The sequence below is a fragment of the Solanum verrucosum genome, unplaced genomic scaffold (assembly GCF_900185275.1).
Source record: "Solanum verrucosum unplaced genomic scaffold, falcon-dt-bn FXZP01000103.1, whole genome shotgun sequence".
Lineage (NCBI taxonomy): Eukaryota > Viridiplantae > Streptophyta > Magnoliopsida > Solanales > Solanaceae > Solanum > Solanum verrucosum.
This window is the reverse complement of record NW_026020048.1, coordinates 3,710,101-3,731,494: the sequence shown is the minus strand read 5'-3', so window position 1 is coordinate 3,731,494 and position 21,394 is coordinate 3,710,101. Positions and strand designations below refer to the sequence as shown.

The 21,394-nt window shown below is 33.8% G+C and overlaps 3 protein-coding genes across 4 annotated transcripts; all 3 read right to left on the bottom strand.

Moving 5' to 3' along the window:
- Nucleotides 1-287: 287 nt before the first annotated feature.
- On the bottom strand, nucleotides 288-2,847 carry LOC125821807 (DEAD-box ATP-dependent RNA helicase 21). The gene has a single exon (XM_049501170.1). The coding sequence runs from the start codon at nucleotides 2,759-2,761 to the stop codon at nucleotides 632-634; it is 2,130 nt and encodes a 709-aa protein (XP_049357127.1). The 5' UTR covers nucleotides 2,762-2,847; the 3' UTR covers nucleotides 288-631.
- Nucleotides 2,848-9,122: 6,275 nt separating this feature from the next.
- On the bottom strand, nucleotides 9,123-12,766 carry LOC125822087 (uncharacterized). Of its 2 annotated transcripts, none has more exons than XM_049501453.1 (11): nucleotides 12,460-12,766; nucleotides 11,218-11,323; nucleotides 11,061-11,074; nucleotides 10,766-10,984; nucleotides 10,574-10,645; nucleotides 10,391-10,477; nucleotides 10,262-10,300; nucleotides 10,075-10,179; nucleotides 9,824-9,989; nucleotides 9,551-9,660; nucleotides 9,123-9,371 (listed from the first exon to the last, which is right to left on the bottom strand). In XM_049501453.1, exons 1-11 carry the CDS (start codon nucleotides 12,682-12,684, stop codon nucleotides 9,285-9,287), a joined length of 1,230 nt encoding a protein of 409 aa, XP_049357410.1. In that variant the 5' UTR covers nucleotides 12,685-12,766; the 3' UTR covers nucleotides 9,123-9,284. The 2 variants fall into 2 exon arrangements, with proteins under 2 accessions (XP_049357410.1, XP_049357411.1); XM_049501454.1 differs by lacking the exon at nucleotides 12,460-12,766 and adding an exon at nucleotides 12,015-12,110 and having other exon boundaries at nucleotides 9,157-9,371; nucleotides 11,218-11,324.
- Nucleotides 12,767-14,344: 1,578 nt separating this feature from the next.
- On the bottom strand, nucleotides 14,345-18,553 carry LOC125822274 (NAC domain-containing protein 86-like). The gene is made up of 6 exons (XM_049501661.1): nucleotides 18,348-18,553; nucleotides 16,989-17,266; nucleotides 16,448-16,825; nucleotides 15,678-16,073; nucleotides 15,490-15,565; nucleotides 14,345-14,988 (listed from the first exon to the last, which is right to left on the bottom strand). Exons 1-6 carry the CDS (start codon nucleotides 18,502-18,504, stop codon nucleotides 14,360-14,362), a joined length of 1,914 nt encoding a protein of 637 aa, XP_049357618.1. The 5' UTR covers nucleotides 18,505-18,553; the 3' UTR covers nucleotides 14,345-14,359.
- Nucleotides 18,554-21,394: the final 2,841 nt, after the last annotated feature.

Sequence of the window (21,394 nt, the reverse complement as noted above, 5' to 3'; positions counted from 1 at the left end):
GGTTGAAATGGTGGTGCATGACTTGATTGACAGATTACTGAGAGTGCATTTGGGTAAAAACTGTGGATTACACAAATGAAGAATGTTAAGTGCAGCTGTGCGAGGCTAGATAGAGTTGAAGCAAATGAGAACCGCAGAACATAACATAATAACGTAAAACAATCATAAAGGAAGTAGGTTTTTCTACTAGAATATGGACTGGTTTACCGAAAAATTCCATACGCACATGTACCTGTTGTCCAAGGAACTTGCTAACTAATGGCAATAAACTTCATACTTCACCAAGGTATTTAAGTTCCTGAGACTATCTTAAGATAAAGTAGTAAAGAAGGAAACACAAGAAATGTTTAAGAGTTTACAGGAAGATCTTCAGTAAAGCCTAGGCATCGACTAACGGAATCAGAATTAAAAAACAAATCCCTTCAGCAAAGCTGACAGCACATTACTACTTGTTAGTAACAGAAAAAAACTCAATTGCCAAACATGTTACCACTTCACTTCCATTATGTTTGAACCTCCACTCTATCTACCAACTCCATCATTCACCCACCTAGCTCCATTTTTCAGCAGATACCATTATAGAAACTCCCAACACTGGACCCCTACAATAGCATATGTAGCAATTCCAACTTTAATGAACAAATACAGTATCATTCCTCCTAGGTGGTCTGTCGGGAATACTTCCTGGCTTGAACTTCGAAGCCTCGTGTCGGGCAAGTTCTGGGGGAACAGGACTGTTGCTTTGTGTGAGCATTTGCTTAAGATCATAAAAGACTTCAGTATCATGCATGGTCAAGAATGTTGTGGCTACACCCGTCTTTCCTGCACGACCTGTACGTCCAATACGATGGGTGTATGCTTCAATATTGTTTGGCATATCATAGTTTATCACATGGGCCACATCAGGTATATCAATACCACGACCAGCAACATCAGTAGCAACTAACACATTGTACCTCTTGGTCCTAAATCCTTCAAGGCTGATTTCTCTTTGCTCCTGAGACTTTCCACCATGCAGTGTGGTTACCCTGTAGCCATTTTTATCCAGATTCTTGGCAACAAAATCAGCCTGCTTCTTAGTGTTGATGAACACAATAGCTGTCTTATCTCCAAGCTCATCCAGCAATTTCTGCAGCTTATACATTTTCTCTGATTCCTTTACCATGAACACGTGCTGAGTGATGAGGTCAGTAGTCTTTCCAGCAGTGCCAATAGTCACAACAACAGGATTTCTCAAGTATTTTCTAGCCAGCCGCTCCACAGCAGGTGGCATGGTAGCACTGAACATATAAGTGGTTCGATAAATCCTCTTCTCATCAAGCTCTTCATCCTCATTCTCCGGTTTCATATTACTTGAAGGCATAGCATCCAGTACACCAACCACTTGAGGCTCAAAACCCATGTCAATCATACGGTCAGCTTCATCAAGAACAACATAATTACACTGGTTCAGAACACAATAACGTCTCTCCAAGCAATCAAGAAGCCGCCCAGGGGTTGCAATCACAACTTCACAACCTTGCCTAATCCTAAAACCTTGCTCCTCTATGGACTGCCCACCAACAATAGAAACAACTTTGATACCCAAATAGTGTGCGAACTTGACAGTCTCATCCTCAATTTGTTGAGCAAGTTCTCGTGTGGGGGCCATAACAACAGCATATGGCCCCTCCGCCTCATTCTCCTCACTCAATGGAGGAAGCCTAGTGATATAAGTCAACATAGGAAGAACAAAAGCAGCAGTTTTACCTGAACCAGTCTCTGCGACACCAATCACATCACGCTGTTGAAGTCCAAGCGGAATGGCAGCCATTTGTATGGGAGACGGCTTTTTGTAGCCAGCCCTATCAACAGCCTTGAGCAACTCAGTAGTTAACTTGCTCTCGACCCAATTCCTCATGGGACGGGGTATCCTCGACCCCTTGTAGGATATATTGTGATCCTCCCTGAATATCCTCCAATCTCTCTCCGTCATTTCCTCCAGCTTCTTGTCTGACCAATGGCGATCGACCCTCATGTCAAAAGTGTCATACATGTCGGCATCCTGTTCCTTCTTCTTCAGGGCAGCTGCTTCTACTGCAGACTCCTCAACGCCATCCTTCTTCCAGATCTCCTCCAGCAGCTCCCTCTCGTTCTTGGCAGCAAGCTTCTTCTGCTCCCTTCTGTCCATTCCAGCACGGAATCCGCGACCAAAGAGTAAGCGGGCTTCGTGAGGGTTTTGGTATAGAGCGTTCATGTCGCGAGATGTGTCCTCGGTGTTCTCCCAATCAAAGGAAAATCGGAATTTCTCACTAGGTTTAATCACCCGCTTCTTAGGTTTTTTGGAGCCGAGGTACTGCTCTTTGATTGCATCAAGCTCTTTCTCTCGCTCTCGCTCAGCTAATTTGTCCAATCGAGCTCGCTCTCGTTCCTTGACCTCTTCGTCGCGCTCCCTATCGCGCTTCCGGCGCTCCACCTCCCGGTCCCTCGACTCCCTTTCTCTTTCTCTGTCTCTGTCCCTGTCCCTGTCCCTGTCCCTGGAGCGATGGTGGTCACCCCTACTATCTCTGTCACGATGATCCCGTTCATGGTCGTTATCGGTGGAGGAAGGGCGGTTGTTACCCTGTTGTTGGAGAAGCTGTTCGGCCCGCCGTTTCTGTTCGGCGATTTCATCGTGGCGGCGCTGTAAGGCTAGCTGCTCTCGCTGTGCTTTGGTGAGGAAGACGGGCTTCTTCGTCGGATCCGGTTTGGTAGTTCCGAGCTCGTCCACTGACCGACTCATACCGTCCGGCTGATGCAGATAGGGTTCTTGTACAAGGGAAAAGTCGCGATACTGTTTTCTCCTTCTGATTACCGATTAGGGTAATTCTTTCTATTCTGTGGGGAACAATATTTCACTTGAGTTGTGCAGGACTCCTATCCTATATATGCATCACGCTTTTAACACATAAAACAATTTAGTAATTGTGACGTTCACGTCTGTTTTTGCGCGCATTAAAATTAATGTAGGAAAATAATTTGGTAATTAGATCTAATTTCGCACGCATTAAAACTAACACAAGAAAATATTATGGTACTCGTGAAATTCAAATCTGTTTTTGCATGCATTAAAACTAACAAGGAAAAGTAATTTGGTTATCGCGATGTCCAGGTTTGATTTCATGGGAAAATAATTTGGCAACTGCAATGTTCAGGTGTGTTTTGCGGGAATTAAAACTCACACGAGAAAACAATTTGGAACTGCGATGTCCAGATCTATTTTCGCGTGTATTAAAATTATTACGAAAAATAATTTGGTAACCGTAATTTCCAGATGTGTTTTCACGTGCATTAAAATTAACACAGAAAAACAATTTGGTAACCGCGATATCCAAGTTTATTTTCGCCCGCATTAAACTAACATCTGAAAACAATATGGTAACCACGATGTTCAGGTTTGTTTTAGTGCGCATTAAAACTAACACACGAAAATAATTTGGTAACCGCGATATTCAGGTTTATTTCGCGTGTATTAAAGTAAGATAGGAAATAATTTGGTAACCACAATGTTCAAGTCTATTTTCACACACTAAAATTAACACGGAAACAATTTGACAACTGCGATGTTCAGGTGTATTTTATTGCGCAATAAAACTAACGAGTTAATATCTCATATGGTCACTCAACTTTGAATTGTTCATTTAGAAAGTCATTCAGCTTTGAGTTGTTCACTTAGAAATCACTCAACTTTGTTTTATAATTCAAAAGTCACTCAACTGTTGATATATCACTTAGAAAGTCACATAACTATTGATATTTCACTTAGAAAGTCACTCAATCAATTTAAATATTTTTTTCTTTTTTATTGAAATTTAATTTTCTGTTAAACTATTTTTTTTAAAGAAATAATAATATATTTATTTTAATTATTTTGTTAATCCAAATTATTTAATTATTAATTTTTTTGAAATCGTACCATAGCAATTGACCGCAGGAAAACCTTTTCTGTTTTAGCAATTATATAACTCGAATCAAATATGTTAAAAAAATGATCCAAAAAAGAAGAAGAAGAAAGAAGTTGGAATTGATGAGAAGCTTAATAAAAAATACGCAGCACAGTACCACTTTTTTTTAATAAAAAAATTATAGGTAAAAAGAAAAATTATACTTCAACAAATTCAATAAAATAATTAAAATAAGCATCTTATTAATTTTTAAAAAATAGTTAATTTTTTTTTTTGTATTTTACAAAATTCAATGAAAAAATTAATTTAAATTAGTTGGGTGACTTTTTAAGTAAAATATCAATAATTACATGACTTTTTAAGTGACTTTTGAGTTATAAAACAAAGTTGAGTGACTTTCGAAGTGAACAACTCAAAGTTAAGTGACTTTTTGAGTGAACTATTGAAAGTTCTGAGATATTAACTCTAAAACTAACATAGAAAAACAATTTAGTAACCGCAATGTCTAGGTATGTCTTTGCGCGCATTAAAACTAGTTCTACATATATTTGTTGTTCGTCTTGTATTCCCAAGATACTTAGAACAAAACTTTGAAGAACTTGGTAAGACACAATAAAGTTTAAGAACATTTTCACAACTAGAAAATTAAAACTAGTAGAGAAACTAGAATCAGAAACAAATTAGATAAAATATACGAAATATTTATTTTTCTTAAAGAAGAATTGTTGTCAATCTGTGTTTAAAGAATCTTACTAATTCCAACAAACTTTGCAGAAACACGAAGTTACCAAAGTTTAATGAACCAGTGAAGAACAGAAGAACATAAATTAATTCACAAATCTAAAATCTGTAACACATACCAGAATCTGGAAAAATAGAAAGAAGATCAAACCCACTGAATGCACAGTGTCCCCTTAAGGAAATTATTCCCCTCTAGTATCCGAGGTTTGATTTGGAATATGTCCTCCCAGGATAGAATGATCTCAATCACCAGTGTATTGATACATAAAACGCTGGTGTCAGCGAGCCACTCAACGGCAGTAAAGTACACTTAAAATACTAGATTTAGTAGTAGAAGAAGTCCAGAAAAAATTCTATTTTAAAATGAGAAGAAATCCCTCAATTTATAGAAAACAAAGGGTAGTGTGAAAAGGTTCTTATTGTGCCTTACCGGAAAGGTCACAAACCTTTGGAAAAGTCACAATCTTTTGGAAAGGTCACCATTTTTCATAAAAGTCGCAACTTTTCATAAAAGTCACAACTCTTCATAAAAGTCGCAACTTTTCATCAAAGTCACTACTCTTTATAAAAGTCGCAACTTTTCATCAAAGTCACTACTCTTCATAAAAGTCGCAACTCTTCATTTTCCATTCACACCTTTTAAAACTCAAAAATCCCCCGCATGAATGGGGAATGACTCCAAGACAAAGAAACAGACAAGTATGTGTACTTTACAAACAAGAATTAATTGCATCTGGATAAGTAGGTTTCCCCTTGGACTTTCCGTAGTGAACATATGTCGGATATACTCGGTCAATTAGTGGTGTATACCTAGACAACCATATGTCACACAATTAACCCTTTACCGTTTATGGTTCTTACGGTTGTGTTCGTTTCAGCCATGAACACCTCCTGGTTTCATGAGTGTATAGAGAATAGGCTTTTGATAATAATTCTCTTTGAATCGGCTTACACTTCACACCCACATAGGTGATTTCTAACCGTGTTATCGCGTAGATACACTATTTGGTCAAATCTGCCAAACTTAGCAAATCATTAAAAACATTAAGCTTTAGTAACTCATTAACAAGCCTTAATGTTGTATCCTTATTCCTGAGCATTGTCTTCATCATGAGAATGGATTGAGTTTGTTGACAATGCTGAACCGTCAGTCACAACTTTGTTTTTCTCCTTGAATCTAGCTCTTGGGATCTCCAGTCTGCTAGATAGAGTTACCGCCATGATGACTTGTCCTAAGCCGTAAACTCATTCCCTTAGATGATCTTTAAACTTTCTCTCTAGTTAGGCCTTTTTGTAAATGGATCCGAAACATTATCCTTTGACTTTACATAGTCAATTGTGATAATTCCACTAGAGAGTAGTTTTCTAACGGTATCATGTCTATGTTTTATATGACGAGACATTCCGTTATACATCATGCTCCATGCCCTACCTATTGCATCTTGACTATCAAAGTGTATGCATACTGATGCCAAATGTTTCGGCCAAAAAGAATATCTATGGAGAAATTCCGGAGTCTTTCAACTTATTCACCGACCTTATCTAGAGCACCTAGCTCAGAGATCATTGTAGAGCTAGCGATACATGTCTCTTTTTAAAAAAAATATTTCCAAGAGATTGCTCCTCTACCAAGAGTAAATACATATCCACTCGTGGATTTCACTTCATTTGTCCGGTGATCCAATTCACATTACTATATCTTTTCAATACTGTTAAATATTGTTATAATGCAAGACATAGTTTTAAGTATTTCTTAAATACTCCAAAACTCTTTTCATTGTCATATAATGAGTTCGATTGGGATCACTCGTGAACCGACTCAGTTTATTAATAGCAAATGCTATATCTGATCGCGCACACTTCGTGATATACATCATATTTCTCAATACTTTAGCACAATCCAATTGTGAGTCACTTTTGCCTTCACTCTTTTGAAATGCAAAACTCACATTTACTGGAGACTTGACAATATTGAAATCCAAATATTTGAACTAGTCAAGTACTGTTTCAATGCAATGAGACCGCGAATATGCTAAACATTATGGAGTTCTAAGGATTCTTATACCTAAGATTGCATCAGCAACTCCAAAATTTTTCATTCCAAACTTGCTTTCTAGCATACATTTAGTAGCATTTATGTCATTAGTGTATTGATAATCAACATATCACCAATTATACAAACAAACAATGACCTAGTGATTTTAATGTAAACACATTTTTCACTTCCGTCGTTCTTAAATCCATTTACCAACATAGTTTGGTCAAATATCTTATGTCATTGTTTGGGCACTTGTTTTAGTCCATAAAGTGACTTAACAAGTTCGCACACTTTCTTTTCTTTACCAAGAACCACAAAACCCTCGGGTTGTTTCATGTAAATTTCTTCCTCCAATTCTCCATTTAAGAGAGTTGTTTTCACATTCATTTGATGAATTTGGAGGTCATATACCACAGCTAATACAACTAACATCCAAATGAATGTAATTCTAGTTACTGGCGAGTATGTGTCGAAAAGATCAAGACCTTGTTTTTGTCTTGTTTTTTATCTGTCAACAGTTCCATCGACTTTCATTTTCCTTTTGAGGATTCACTTTGAACCCAAAAGTTTATTTCCTGGAAGAAGATCAATTAACTTCCAATATGGTTGCTCAAGATTTCATCAATCTCACTATTGACACCATCTTTCCAAAAGGATGAGTCTACATAAGACACAAGAAATGTTACAAAATCATATTCGAAGGAAGTAACTCTTAGAAACTATTTTCCTCCTTAGATAAATAATAAGAAGGTTACCTGGTGTAATCTTTAACCAGAATAACACCAATTTTTTTCTGTACATTCTCACTTCGACCTTGCTAAACAAAGCACCAAATTATGGAGAAGTAATGCCTTAAACTTCTACTTCCATGATCTGTTTCTCTCAATCAGTAGAATACAAGAAATACCAACAGTATAATAATTTCCTTAAGATTGTTGTTCGTCTTGTATTCCCAAGATACTTAGAACAAAACTTTGAAGAACTTGGTAAGACACAATAAAGTTTAAGAACATTTTCACAGCTAGAAAATTAAAACTAGTAGAGAAACTAGAATCAGAAACAAATTAGATAAAATATACAAAATATTTATTTTTCTTAAAGAAGAATTGTTGTCAATCTGTGTTTAAAGAATCTTACTAATTCCAACAAACTTTGCAGAAACACGAAGTTACCAAAGTTTAATGAACCAGTGAAGAACAGAAGAACATAAATTAATTCACAAATCTAAAATCTGTAACACATACCAAAATCTGGAAAAACAGAAAGAAGATCAAACCCACTGAATGCACAGTGTCCCCTTAAGGAAATTATTCCCCTCTAGTATCCGAGGTTTGATTTGAAATATGTCCTCCCAAGATAGAATGATCTCAATCACCAGTGTATTGATACATAAAACGCTGGTGTCAGCGAGCCACTCAACGGCAGTAAAGTACACTTAAAATACTAGATTTAGTAGTAGAAGAAGTCCAGAAAAAATTCTATTTTAAAATGAGAAGAAATTCCTCAATTTATAGAAAACAAAGGGTAGTGTGAAAAGGTTCTTATTGTGCCTTACCGGAAAGGTCACAAACCTTTGGAAAAGTCACAATCTTTTGGAAAGGTCACCACCTTTCATAAAAGTCGCAACTTTTCATAAAAGTCACAACTCTTCATAAAAGTCGCAACTTTTCATCAAAGTCACTACTCTTCATAAAAGTCGCAACTCTTCATTTTCCATTCACATCTTTTAAAACCCAACAATATCTATTATACCTCCAAATAGTAATAACATATACTAGATAACTCGATATGAGAAGAAATGTCTGCTCAACCCACTTCATTACATATTAGTCATATTCATTCTATGTTATCAAAGTTTTCAAAATTGCCATCCATCAAACCTAGCGGATCCCTCAATTATCAATTGAGATATCTGATTTCATTTTTTTGGTCAAATCCGACTTCATTTTATTAACTCGCAAACTAATAAAATCAGCTCTCAATTAAACTATCCGATTTCACATCAGTAATTCATAAACTCGTAATTAATAAACTCTAACTCTCAATTTTATTACCTGATTTCATCTCACTAAACCTTTAATTTCTTCTCGATTGTCTGGATTAATTAGTCACTTTAAGAAATGACTTCTATATCTTCAAAGTAGGTGTTAGCTACACATTACGAACATGTCAAGATGTGAAGCCCATTACAGTTAAAGAATGACAAAAGTCTTATTTCAGTGGATTTCTTATAAAGTTTGGACAATCTTCCTCTCTTTGAGCTAGTTTTTGCCGTATGATTTAGGCGTAAAACCTAATTTTAGATGGTACCAGAGCAAGACTTATGTCACCCAATGTTAACCCTGTAAAGCAAAAAACTGAAGCTGATGGCTAGTACCGTTGGTTTAACAATGCATTAATCAAGCAGAAAATTTGCTTGTGACTATGCAAGACTCTTTCAGAGTACTCCCATTGACTTCGACTTTACTGATGAATAAATTGGTTTCGTTCGAATCTAATCTTATAACTACATAGCAGATCAATTGACAGGCCAAAATGCGACTAAGAAAAAGAAGCGAAAAATCATGAGAAAGAATTGCTAGTTACTGGCAAGCTACAACTGTAGGTTCCATTGGGATGGAAGTATCTCTTTCGCACATTTCAGGACCAATGCTTATGATCCCTTCTCCCTGCAATAGTTTACATGCAGCCAGAATGTTAGAGTGACTTTCAGTTCCTTCTTTGACGTGTTGTGGCAGGTAATATGTCTTGTTTTGGATTTTTCATTTTTAGGTGACAGGATAGTGTAAAAAGTTTGTCATTGTGTAGAAGTTAATCGAACTTGTAATTGTATGCAAAATTGTCATACCTTTGCGATGTTTCTGAAATATGTAGTGTTATAATTTCCTGTAGGATATAAAGCTTCAATAATATCTGATAGGACCAGTTGTGGTTGAGAGACAGCTCCATCATACCAGTCTTCAACAAGCAAAAGGTGAACACTATCAGTCCCAGAAATAATAGAAAACAAGGTTCTCTATTACTACTAGTTATTTCCTAATTAAATTGATTATGCATTCAACTCCAAATAATCTTTGATAAAAAAAGCCTTGATTATGCAGAAACAAGAAGAGAATCCTACCGAGGACTACAGAATTTTGCACTCTTTTATCATATCTCCATATGCTTTGATTTGTGAGAAAAGCAAAGCAAGTTTGATCTTCCAAATTGATGTTTCCGAGAAATGTGGAGCCATTATAAACCGCTGGATCTGAGCTATATGTTTCATCAATCACTACATCCACAGTCTACAAAACAAAACAAAAAAACAAATGAGTGGAAGAAGATTGACATATTGATAATTTAAATGATCAGATGAGTGAATTAACATACACACAAAATGGCATGAATCTCTTCCAAATCATCAGGATTAGACATATTGTATGTGACTTTGTTGATGGAATCATCAACATTGACTCCACCAGCATCCTCTACAAACTGCATTATCAAATCAATATAGCTAAACTCGAGAAAATGATCAAAAAGAACTGTTGAAACTTGGAAGTAAGAAAAATCTAACCTTTAATTTGTATGAATCTCTTGTAAATGACCACACTCCCTATACAAGAAAATAGGTGTATGTTAAAGGGAAACTGCAAAACAAATGATTTTTTATAAAAAAGTTGGGTTCACGAGTCGGTGTACACACATCTTTATACTCCATCCAAGAGACAGTTGGTTTTAATGAATTCCTACTAGTTGCAGCTTTGCTCAAGCACAAATAATTCTCCTTAATCTGTCCACAAACGAAGCAGAATCCGAAATAAACAAGAAATTCTTCTAACTATTGTCGTCATATTGGAAACTGAGGATGTCTCATTTCTTCACTTACTGCATCGTAAACTTGGTTTGCCCTGTATTCCATATTCGCAAAAACTCCCAAGTATTTTATCCACTCTGCACGCTGTCAAAGTAGTACAAATTGCGTGTAACCATCCAACCAGAGATCAAAGCAAAGCTCCATGAAATAGAAAGAACTTAAGTGCATAGTCAGAGTGTGTTAAATCTTTAGTCCCTTATGTACCTGGAGAGGTGCATCTTCACCTATAGGGACAAATGTGGCAAAGTTGCAGGGTTGAGCTTCATCCGTGTTGGCGATGAAGTGAGCTGCATATTGTGCAAGTTGTTGATGGTCAGTCTTGTTGATGCTCTCCACTTGTCCGTCCTGGTATAGTTTTAGTACACATTGGGAGGCCACATATGTTGATGTAATGCCTTTCAAGTTTCCCAGTAGGCCTAGTAGCTGAAATATTCCATGCAAAATTTTTCAATCTAGTAATACAGCTATCAGAATAGTTACTAAAACTGTGCATTCTTACCTCGAAAAAGGAAACTGTGAATTGAAGGAAAGAAAGAAAAGGAAAAAGAGAAACGGTCAGTGCACAAGTTATCCACGTGTACCAAAAAGACATATAAAGCTTATAATATGATGTTATAAAGTGGAAAAAAACAAGGAGGATGATTAAAATGGCGTACCTGGAAAAAAGTTGTCAGTCTCAATTGAGTAGTTTGCTAGTGGGATAACAAAAGACTTTATTCTTGAGGTGCAATATTTTGTTCTACTGGCCATTCTTGTGTTGTTCTGCACAAAATTTGCATTCTAGTAAATCAGGAGAGAATTGGTTTTCTAGAATCATATTGTTATGATCCTATTGCAAGGTAGGGGACTTTGGTTAAAAGAGCTGATGCGGGGCTCATATAGCCTTGGTCTCCCCCACCTTAATAGCTAGCTTTAAAGGTGTGGGCATGTGGCTATATAGCCTTGGGCTCTCCCACATTCACAGCTAGCTTTAAAGAGATGGTTCTCCCAAGGTTGTATCACGTATTCTTAGATCACAAAAGAACTAAGAACTTGCAACTAGCTGGAATTCACACAAAAGCATTTTGTTATAGTAGATGACCAGCTCTAGATTCCAATATTAACGCGGGCACCAAGGGTGTTCAAAATCACTATATATGCATATTCCAGCAATGAACCCCCTCTGTCCCTGTTGCGGATAAATATATATATCTAGTTGAAAGAATTTTAAAACAAGGAATCTTTACTCTCTATAAGTTTTGGTTCTGTCAAAGGTATGCTCTTATACATGGCTGTAAAATCCCCTGGCTTCTCCTAAAAAGGGAAAAAAAAAGAAGACGAAAACGAGCTAATTCATGACTTCATTGATCAATAGAACAATGTAGCTGTAGGTAGTGACACTTTTACTTCTTTTTTTTCTGCAGATTGATCATTAGCCAAGAAAACAATACTAACGGAAAGTTCAAAACTAAGCAACTTGTGCCATGGAATTCAGCAACCAAGAAGTACTTTGTGAGTTCTTGGATTGTCAACTACAGAGGACCAAATGAAAAGAAGTATAACTCTTTTTCTTTTTAAAAAAATATTCTTGACCCTACTACTTCTAAGGTCCAAGTTTTGTGGTCCAACAACCCTTATCATCTTCTTTTCAAGTAATTCTAGCCCTGAAATAACTTCATCTTTTTTTATACAGTTCTACCTAAATTTCAAACAAGACTGAAGGTGTGAAAAATATTTCACCCAATTAAAATTGGTAACAATAAACTACTATTATAACTTAAATCTACACGGACATTGTCAGTGAATATAACTTAAATCCTACTTCTTTCCAGAGCCTGTACGTTCTAGCAATGAACTATACAATAACAATTACATAATCTCTTTCATGGCATAAAAAAGCTAGAAATAAATGTTCTTACCTGGATAAGAAGATAACTCTTTCCATCAAGTGTGTTCTTAATAACCTTGAAGGTTTGTCCATAGTATATCCTAAAATATGCAGAATCTCCCACTTTTGATATATTCCCAACTTTCACTGTTGGAGTTGCTGCATTTGCATACTCTAAACTCTGGATGCACCACAACAAAACAAACAAAATTTGCACCACATACAAATTAGTAGAAAAATGTGAGAGTAAATACATATTTATGGTACATACAATGACAAAATTAGGCTAGGGGATTGAGTGAAAGGGTGAAAGAAATGCTAACACTTATAATCCTTTCTAAAAATATAATCAGTCTAGTCTATCAGTGTAATTTAATCGGTTATCATAGATTCAAATATTAAAGTAGGTAGTGGAGGGTGGGGACATACTTCACAGAAACAGTTGAATTTGGGGTTATGAATTATTTGAGTTCAGTAATGTTGGCATGTGAAAAAAGGACTGTACCTTTTAAGTATAAGTTCTTTTTACTGGTTATTTCCAATTTATGTGACCCGTGAGTATACCGAAAATATTAGACTTGTTTTTGTCATCTTGTTTCTATATGTTTTCTTATTTGTTCTAAAGTGCTCAAAATCTTGTTACTGTTTTAGCATCCATCATGTGCTGTCCATTACCATCTTGCCACCTCCTTAATTCCTTTTATACAATAATCTTTTAAATATTTAGGAGTCATTTGGTACGCGAACTAAATTATCACTCAATCATTGTCTACCCATCATTGTGTGTTACATACATTTGCATTTTCCATATATATATACATGATCAGAAATTATGAGAAGGATTATTTTGTGAGATAGGAGTAATGATATTTCAAACAAAAGATGTTAGTTTATATTTCTTTCATCTTATCTGAGTAATCAAAAGTATACTAACTAACTATTTGGTAGAAACAGATTTAAAATTTGAAGTTTAAGAATTTCAAAATTTATTAAGTATATAAATTTAGATTAGAAGTATCGAATTATATCAAACTGTACTTACCACACACCCCTCCCCCGCACTATTGGAAATCAAATTACTATATGATATAATTTAAAATCCATATTACAATTGGGGAAAAGTAAATTCAAATAGAGATATATATATTCTGCTTTTAAAGATCTTAGAGAGCCAAAACAAAAACTTGGTGCTTATTGTAATCATTTAGACTTTATTGGGAGAACAAACAAGAAGTAATGGAAGTAAAAATAGTGCATGAAAAAAAAAGATAAACAAGAAAAACGTGAAGAGACTGACAAAAAGCATAAATAGTTGAATGTACAAGTACAATATTGGACAGACACTTTTAGGTAAAAAGAAGAAATAAATGAGGACAAAAAGAAACCAAACAAAAGCAAAAACACTTGAGCATGTTAATTGGAGTTTGATGCTTTTGCTACCTTTAAGTCTCATCTTTGCTATATTTTCACAGGCTCAACAGTTCTAAGCGTGAACATTCAACTCTCCACTTGCAAAACTCTAAGGTATTCAATGAATAGCACCACATATCTTTCTTTTTCGGAATTCAATGATCTGACTAAATCAAATTTACATCTTAGTCTAGGAAAAAGACTTGGCTCCTTTCTTATCGCAATGTTCACGATTGAAGATTCCACATTTATTAGTTCACGATAAATACAGGGAATGAAACAAGTTGATGAACACTTTGTCAGCTCAAAATTAAGATAAACATTAAATCATGACTAATTCAGAAAACAAAAACTCACTATTAAAGTATAATTTGATATAGAAATTAAAAAAAGTACATTTTATGTTTTTGGTATCTAATTCTAGGGGGGCTCTTAAAATTAGGTCTTCCCCAACACAACTATAGTTAGCAATACCACAAACTGTTTAGATGTGAAATTAAAAAAAAAAAAAAAAAAAGAAGTCAAAATGAAGGGACAATAATATGATGCAACCAAATGCTAGAAAGAGCAACTACAAGTGTAAGATAATTAGGCCATTTTTTTTCCACATTGCAACAATATTTGATCCCTTTTTCTTCTTTGTCACCAATTGGGAATTTATTTTGCTTATAAAAATCCCATTTATAATCTTGAACTTTCTTGATCTTCTTCTCCACCCTCTCTATTAAGCAATATTCTTCATAAACACCCTTCTTGTCTTCCAATTTGAAACCTTTTGCCTCCAACTCCAAACATTCACCAAAATAGATCCAAAAAGTTTGTAAAATTGCAACCAAAGTTCTCATAGTTGTTGTCCATGGTCTAGTGACAAAATTATTAATTGAATATTTGGGAAAATCATGGAGTGGAACTAGGTTTTTATGAATTTTAAGTGTCCTAGAAGGTGTCACTTGATGATAAAATGTCTTGGATGCTTGCCTAGTAGCTATAAAAAACCCATGATTCACTTCAACTTTTTCACACACTTCAAAGCTTGGGGAATTTGAAAAAACATCATTATCCAAAAAGTTGTCAAATCCTATTGAGAAGTTGTTTGCTTCTGTTTCATTGAATCCATTAATGAAGCTGTTGCTATGACCACTGTTTTCACCTGTAATCTAGGATATATCAACAAAGAAACTTAACAGTAAAAAAAAAAAAAAAAAGTTATTTATTTTGCGTCATTTTATTTTATATGAGGATATGTGACATAAAGAAAAATTGTTTTACATACCAGATTTACTAGTATTAATTAGGAGTTGTGATGATTTTAAACATATCATAATAGATATTCAGAGGCACTATGTGAATAAGTACTAGTAGAACTTAAAGCAAATGTTGAATTTTGAACCTATAATAAGAGGTCTATTGAATTAAGTCCTAGTTTAGATCCTAGCTCTACCTATGATATTTTTATAGCTATAAAACATGTTCATTAAGAATAAAATGAGACATCCAAAATTAAATAACATTCAAATATAGAAACTAATAAGGTGCAAATTTCTTGTTTTGAAACAAAATAAAAAAACAAAAAAAATATTATATAAAATGGAAGAGAGCAATAAAACTGAAAAGGAATACATATATATATATAGGGGAGTCTATATAATACCTTGAAGCTCATTCTCTTCTATGTGAACAGCTGAAACATTTTCTAGTGGAACAGTTTTATAGTCCTCAAGAAATGCCTGTCAAAGTACAAAATAAAAATTAGTAAATCCATAACACAAATTAGATTTAAGGGATTAATTGCGGTTTAATTAATTAGTATATTACTAGTTAGATTAATAAATTTATTACCTTCTCAAGATCCCTGTTTGACATTCCTATCCATCTCAAATTTTCCACCATTCTATCAGATTTAAAGTCTTGATGATGATCAAAATCTCCAATATCAATGGACCTAATTACATTCTCATCTTGTTCCATCATATTGAATGAACCCAAATCACCGTGATGATGGATTTGGTTATTATTATTAAGAGGAATTAGGAAAGAGAAGTCATCATCAATATTAGGAGCACAGGATGTATAATCTTGATTGATTAGATGATTTTGTGAAGCTTGATGGATAAAACTTGATTGAGGCATCTTTGCATGATCAACATAGCTGCCAACTTGAGGGAAGTCTTGAATCTCCAATGGAGGTAATGTGAATCTGTGTTGCAACCTTGCACACTCTAATGCTATATCAACCTGAACAAGTATATATAAATGACTTTTAACTTATATATATCGTTTAATAATAGAAATTTTACACTATCAGACCATCTAAGTAAGTAACGATCTATAAATTAAATAACAAGACTATGTACTAACATGTAAAATGATGTTATCTTTTTAGACTGTCACTCACTAACGTACTTTAAAAAAGATTTACACTATTAAACCTAGTGGGATTCGAACCTCTACCATTAGAGTGAAGGTGTGGGCAGTTACTATGCAGTATATATGCCCCCCACATGTTGGTGACTTTTCATTGTAATACCATATTTATATAGTAAAATTATGATATTAAATTAAACTACAGTAACAAATTTAGCATGTTGACGATCGACGACATTACATACCTTAGATGGGGGAAATGGCAATGTTCCATAATTTGGAATGGGCTGCAGACTGTTGTTGATAGTAAAATTAGGTTCATTTGACAAATATTGCATCCATTTATCATCATCACCATCACTTGGAGCAGAAACATTATTATTAATTGGAGAGCTTCGTCCATGCACAGCCATGGATATTGTGGATGATGATGATGACGGCATTAATCCATGAGAACTTTCCATCATATCATGACATGATCTTCCCCCATCATGAGAGTAAACATGATCAACGCTAGATGATCTATCACTTGTTGCTGCGTTACCATAATACTGCTGCTCCCCTATTTTTGGACCATTGATATTCAAATTCTTCTTTATTACTCGGCAAAGTGCATAAGCATCCTGTGTATAGTATTTCAAGTCAAATTATAATTAGAGGTCTGGTTCAATTTAACGTAGATTTATATTAAAGGGAATATATATGTAGATCAAATGTATTCTGTCAAATTCTGAATCTGTCACTAATATTAGTAAAATCGATTAGTTAGGAATTATATTTGTTTACCTGCAAGCCATTAGCAACTTCACATTCACGTTCATCTAATCGATATTCATGCATAACCCAATCAGTTCTAGCTCCATGAGGTGCTCTCCCTCTATAATACACCAATGTTTTCTTCATCCCCACTGCCCTTGTCTGTGAATTTACTTTCCTGTCCTTCCCCGTCGCCTTCCAGTATCCAGCTTTCGTTGCCCGATTTGTCCTTGATCCATTTGGATATTTACGGTCACGGGGACTGAAGAAATACCATTCTAGATCTTTACTAGGCAATAGAGACTTTCCTGTAGTGAGCGATGATATGAGTCAGAATTTTCACCAAGTAAATTCAAAATAATTTTAAAATCTGCCTATGAAAGTGAGATCTTCTTGGGAATTGAAGAATGATTGAGTATATGAAAATTTTGACAAAAAATGAAAACTGAAAAGGACGTGAAAGAGATTCTTCAAACATGGTAATCATCAAAGGGATTAAAATAATTTTTTTTGATAAAGGGAAAAAGGAAAAAAAAAAAAAAAAAAGAGTTGCAACTGATGAAATAAAACAATATTGCAATCATGTCATTTTCTTTTTGAACACTGACTTTTGACTTCAATAAATCATCATCGAAATAACAAAGGACAGTCTTTAAGATTCAATAGAAGATCAAAAGATGTAGGGGCCAACTTCCTTTAAAACATTTATATATTTTTATAATAAAGCATATGATTTTTAATTTGACTGTTAAAGTGTGATGCAAAGTGTCAATAATCAGAACCTATTAGTCATTAAGCACGCGTATGGAATTACTATATGGATTTAATTATCTTGCAAGTATTTTCATTTTCATTTTTACGTACTCAAACTAGAAAGAAGAAGAAAAAATATCCCTTGATCATTCCATTATTTTTATAAAAATAAAGTAATTAATGGACACTGCCAAACATTTATTGTTATAAAATTAATAAACACATGGTTAATTAAGGAAACAGTGATTGGTAATATCTTTGTTATATATACCTTTCTTGACAATCACTTTGTGCTAAATCTTTTTGGCTAATTAAATATCTTTTCGTTTCTCTACACCTTCAAAATGAATGGACATAGTCTTTAATTATAGCTTCTATGATAAGCTGATCCGAACATCACAATTATCAATTTATTTATTTATTTATCGACAAATAGAAGCCTAATATTACACAAAAAATTAAGCTATAACGTGCATGTTGCACATGGTAATTTATTTTCCTTTCATATAATTATTGATTACACATAAATTAAATTATGTGAACAAGGTGTGCGTATATAGTGTAGTCAAGATTTATTTATGTTTTGGTTCCACTAGAGAAAATCAAAAGAATTAAAAGAGTTATACATATAGGTACCTGGTAAATCCCATGGCTCACATTTGTAAAGATCAACTTCAGGAATGATGTCAAGTTCAATTTTCTTGGCATTGATTTTTCTTTTCAAATAATAAGCCACAAGTTCTTCATCAGTGGGATGAAATCTAAAACCAGGTGGCAATGAAACAGGTGCCATATATATATACTCCTAATTTGGAACTTCTCTCTTCAACTTTTCTTTTTTTTTTCCTAATTTGGCAATATTGATTGAAGAGGAAGATCCAAATTAAGAAGAGAGGGGAACTCAACAGTTAGAGAAGGAAGATGAGGAAGTTGAAAGGAATTGGATGGGAGGGTTTTTATGATAACAAGACAAAAAGAGAAGTAAGTCCAAAAAGCAAATAGGGTGGCTGCCACCCCTACCTTTAGCTACTTTTGCCTTTAAATTTGTTTTTTCACATCAAATGATAGCTTTACTTATCTTTCCTCTCAAGCTCAAATTAACAATATAGTATAAACTCCCCTTTATTTATGTGCTTTCTTATTATATATTCTTTGCGGTTTGATTAATACGAAAAAAAATTCATTATGAGGGATAAAACGCTATCTATTACGTCGAAGTTTGAATCGCAATCTCTAATTTTGATATTAGTAAACAAGGCAATAGCATATCAATAAATATCATGATTGTTACATGACCATCAAGTTGTGAGGCTTGCCCAAGAATTATTCTCAATTAAGTAATTATTTATCATTTCATCACAGCCGTTAATAATATATTCTTGGCTCGCACAAGCAGTATCTAAATCTTTCTCAGAATGCACATAAAAATTGCTGGAGTCAGTGTTTTCAAAATAGTAGATAATTTAATAGGTAGGTATGCATGTATATTATCTATATACAGTATATATGCGTTGACATATATTAGTTTCAACATTTGTAACTAGTACTTAATTTCATTTTAATATGTATTTGCAAATACAAAACTTCATTACTTGAACTATGTATAAAGAGGTGTATTCAAGATAATATGTTAGACTTTGCTCCCAAATCTTTAACTTTGTAACAATTTCTTTAAAGTTTATGTCCAAATAACTAGTTAAAATTTTCTACAAATTGTTTTTTTTTTTTTCAACTTCAATTATTCTGTTCAGTTTCAACTAGAATGTCGTCTAATTCTAGTTGTTCAACTTCATATATTTACTTCTTTATATTTTGAATCCGCTCAACCACAATATATATATATATATATGTGTGTCGTGTTTAATTTTATACATGGTAGTTACAATAATATTCTATGCTTCAGATTTGTCCATTCGGTATTTGGCTAGTAGAGGTAACCAATATACGTATAGGGGTAGTAGCTAGGGGGGTATTTGTGTAATTGCAAGAAAGACAATTCTTCTTTTCTTTTGATAGAAGAAGAAAGAGAAACTGTATTGGCGGCTTTCGTAACTGCCAATCTGCTAAGAATGTTCTTTTCACATGCCTAATGCCTATTCCCCGCTCCCTCTCCTCGCCGATCTACCGACAATTCATCGCCTAATTAAACACAATTCTCTAATATCTTTATTAATTTTAATATTACTACAATAATACATAGTATTAGTCGATTTAATTTCTATAGGATTGATGAGACATTGCTATAAATATTTCCATCACAATTCACAATTTATCAAATTTGGCAATGGATGAAATACTTATAAGAGGCTAGCTAATATTCTACTTTGAAATTTCTGTAATGTATGATTACTTTTGTTATTTTAATTCGAAATGAGAAAATTTTAAATTTATTTAATATAAAACGAAATTCCTTTGTTTATATATGAATGAAATTAATGATTATTTTTTTGTTTCTCTCTGTATCTAAATTGAAGTCCAACTAGTATATATTTGCATTTGGAGGAGGGGGAGAAGCACTCCCTGGATTCATTCATATCTATGATATATAGCTTATGCAGGAATCGGCGAGGAAAAATAAAGAGAAGGGTGTCGTGATGGGGCCTACTTTTGCCACGTGAATGAAAAGATCCGACGTGGCAAGGATCACTTGTTGCAGTCTATTGTCATTGTCATTAAAATTCCCTCTCTTCCACTATTGCTTTTCCTTTCCATCAATCTATCTTTTGGTGCTTTGCTTTCCCCTTTTTCGACGTTTTATTTTTTTTATAAAAAAAGTAGAGGAAGGAAAAATGAACGAGTATATTATAAGGTGCAAAATCAAACTCTTACCAATAAAATACTAAGTAAATATTTAGATAATCAAACAATTGAACTACTTGAACTCGCATGGAATTTTTGTTCATCTTCATTATTGTTCTTCGTAAGTTTTCCTCTTTGTCTTTCTAATTTCAACTTACAATATATATTTGAATTGGATTGGTAGAATTGCATGTTCATTTTTGTCCAATCAAACAATACTTTAAAAAAAATAGTAACTAATATAGTATGTAGTAGATTATCCAATTCAATGAAAAGGTAATAATGTATTTTGGATTAGTATGAATGCAATATAGCATTGTTTTAAAATTAAAAATTCATTTCCCCTCATGCATTCAAACCTCATTCTATTATATAGTAGTATATATAAAAAAGAAAACATAGTTTTATATATTCTATTTTATTTTATATGTGTCTCATTGTTCACACTATGCCCAAATATTATTTAACTCAACAATAATCATTAGTATTCGAACTTTGTCATATTGGAAACCCCATAGAAAAAGAGGGACATGAAAGGGTTCTAACTTATGTAATGAGGAAAGTAGTTTGAACATGCATTCAAAATGACGTAATTATAAAATTAATCAATAATATTAAATTACATAAACAATTCCGACCTTTAATATAATATTTTATAATTCCACTTAATTAAAGAAGAAAACACTTGCCGAAAGAATGTCCCCTAATGCACAAAACGAACGTCACATGAATCGACAGCCCAAAAGAAGAAAAAATTGTTGGGATTATTTTATTTATTACTATATATAATAATCTGAAGAAACAAAAGCAATCACTTGTTTCCTCCTAATAATCGAAGTATTTCGTATTTTTTTCTTGTTAAATTAATCTTCATGACCATAACA

Bases quoted from the DNA above. Each gene is read 5' to 3' on its own strand.
- LOC125821807 (XM_049501170.1), bottom strand. From the start codon at position 2,761: ATGAGTCGGTCAGTGGACGAGCTCGGAACTACCAAACCGGATCCGACG.
- LOC125822087 (XM_049501453.1), bottom strand. From the start codon at position 12,684: ATGTATTTACTCTCACATTTTTCTACTAATTTGTATGTGGTGCAAATT. The intron at 10,646-10,765 runs GTACATAAGGGA...CTACTTTGACAG, and splicing joins GTGAAGATGCACCTCTCCAG to CGTGCAGAGTGGATAAAATA. The intron at 9,990-10,074 runs GTATGTTAATTC...TTTGTTTTGTAG, and splicing joins AGATTCATGCCATTTTGTGT to ACTGTGGATGTAGTGATTGA.
- LOC125822274 (XM_049501661.1), bottom strand. From the start codon at position 18,504: ATGGCACCTGTTTCATTGCCACCTGGTTTTAGATTTCATCCCACTGAT. The intron at 16,826-16,988 runs GTAAACAAATAT...TACTATACACAG, and splicing joins AAGTTGCTAATGGCTTGCAG to GATGCTTATGCACTTTGCCG. The intron at 14,989-15,489 runs GTATTATATAGA...CCTAGATTACAG, and splicing joins AGAAGAGAATGAGCTTCAAG to GTGAAAACAGTGGTCATAGC.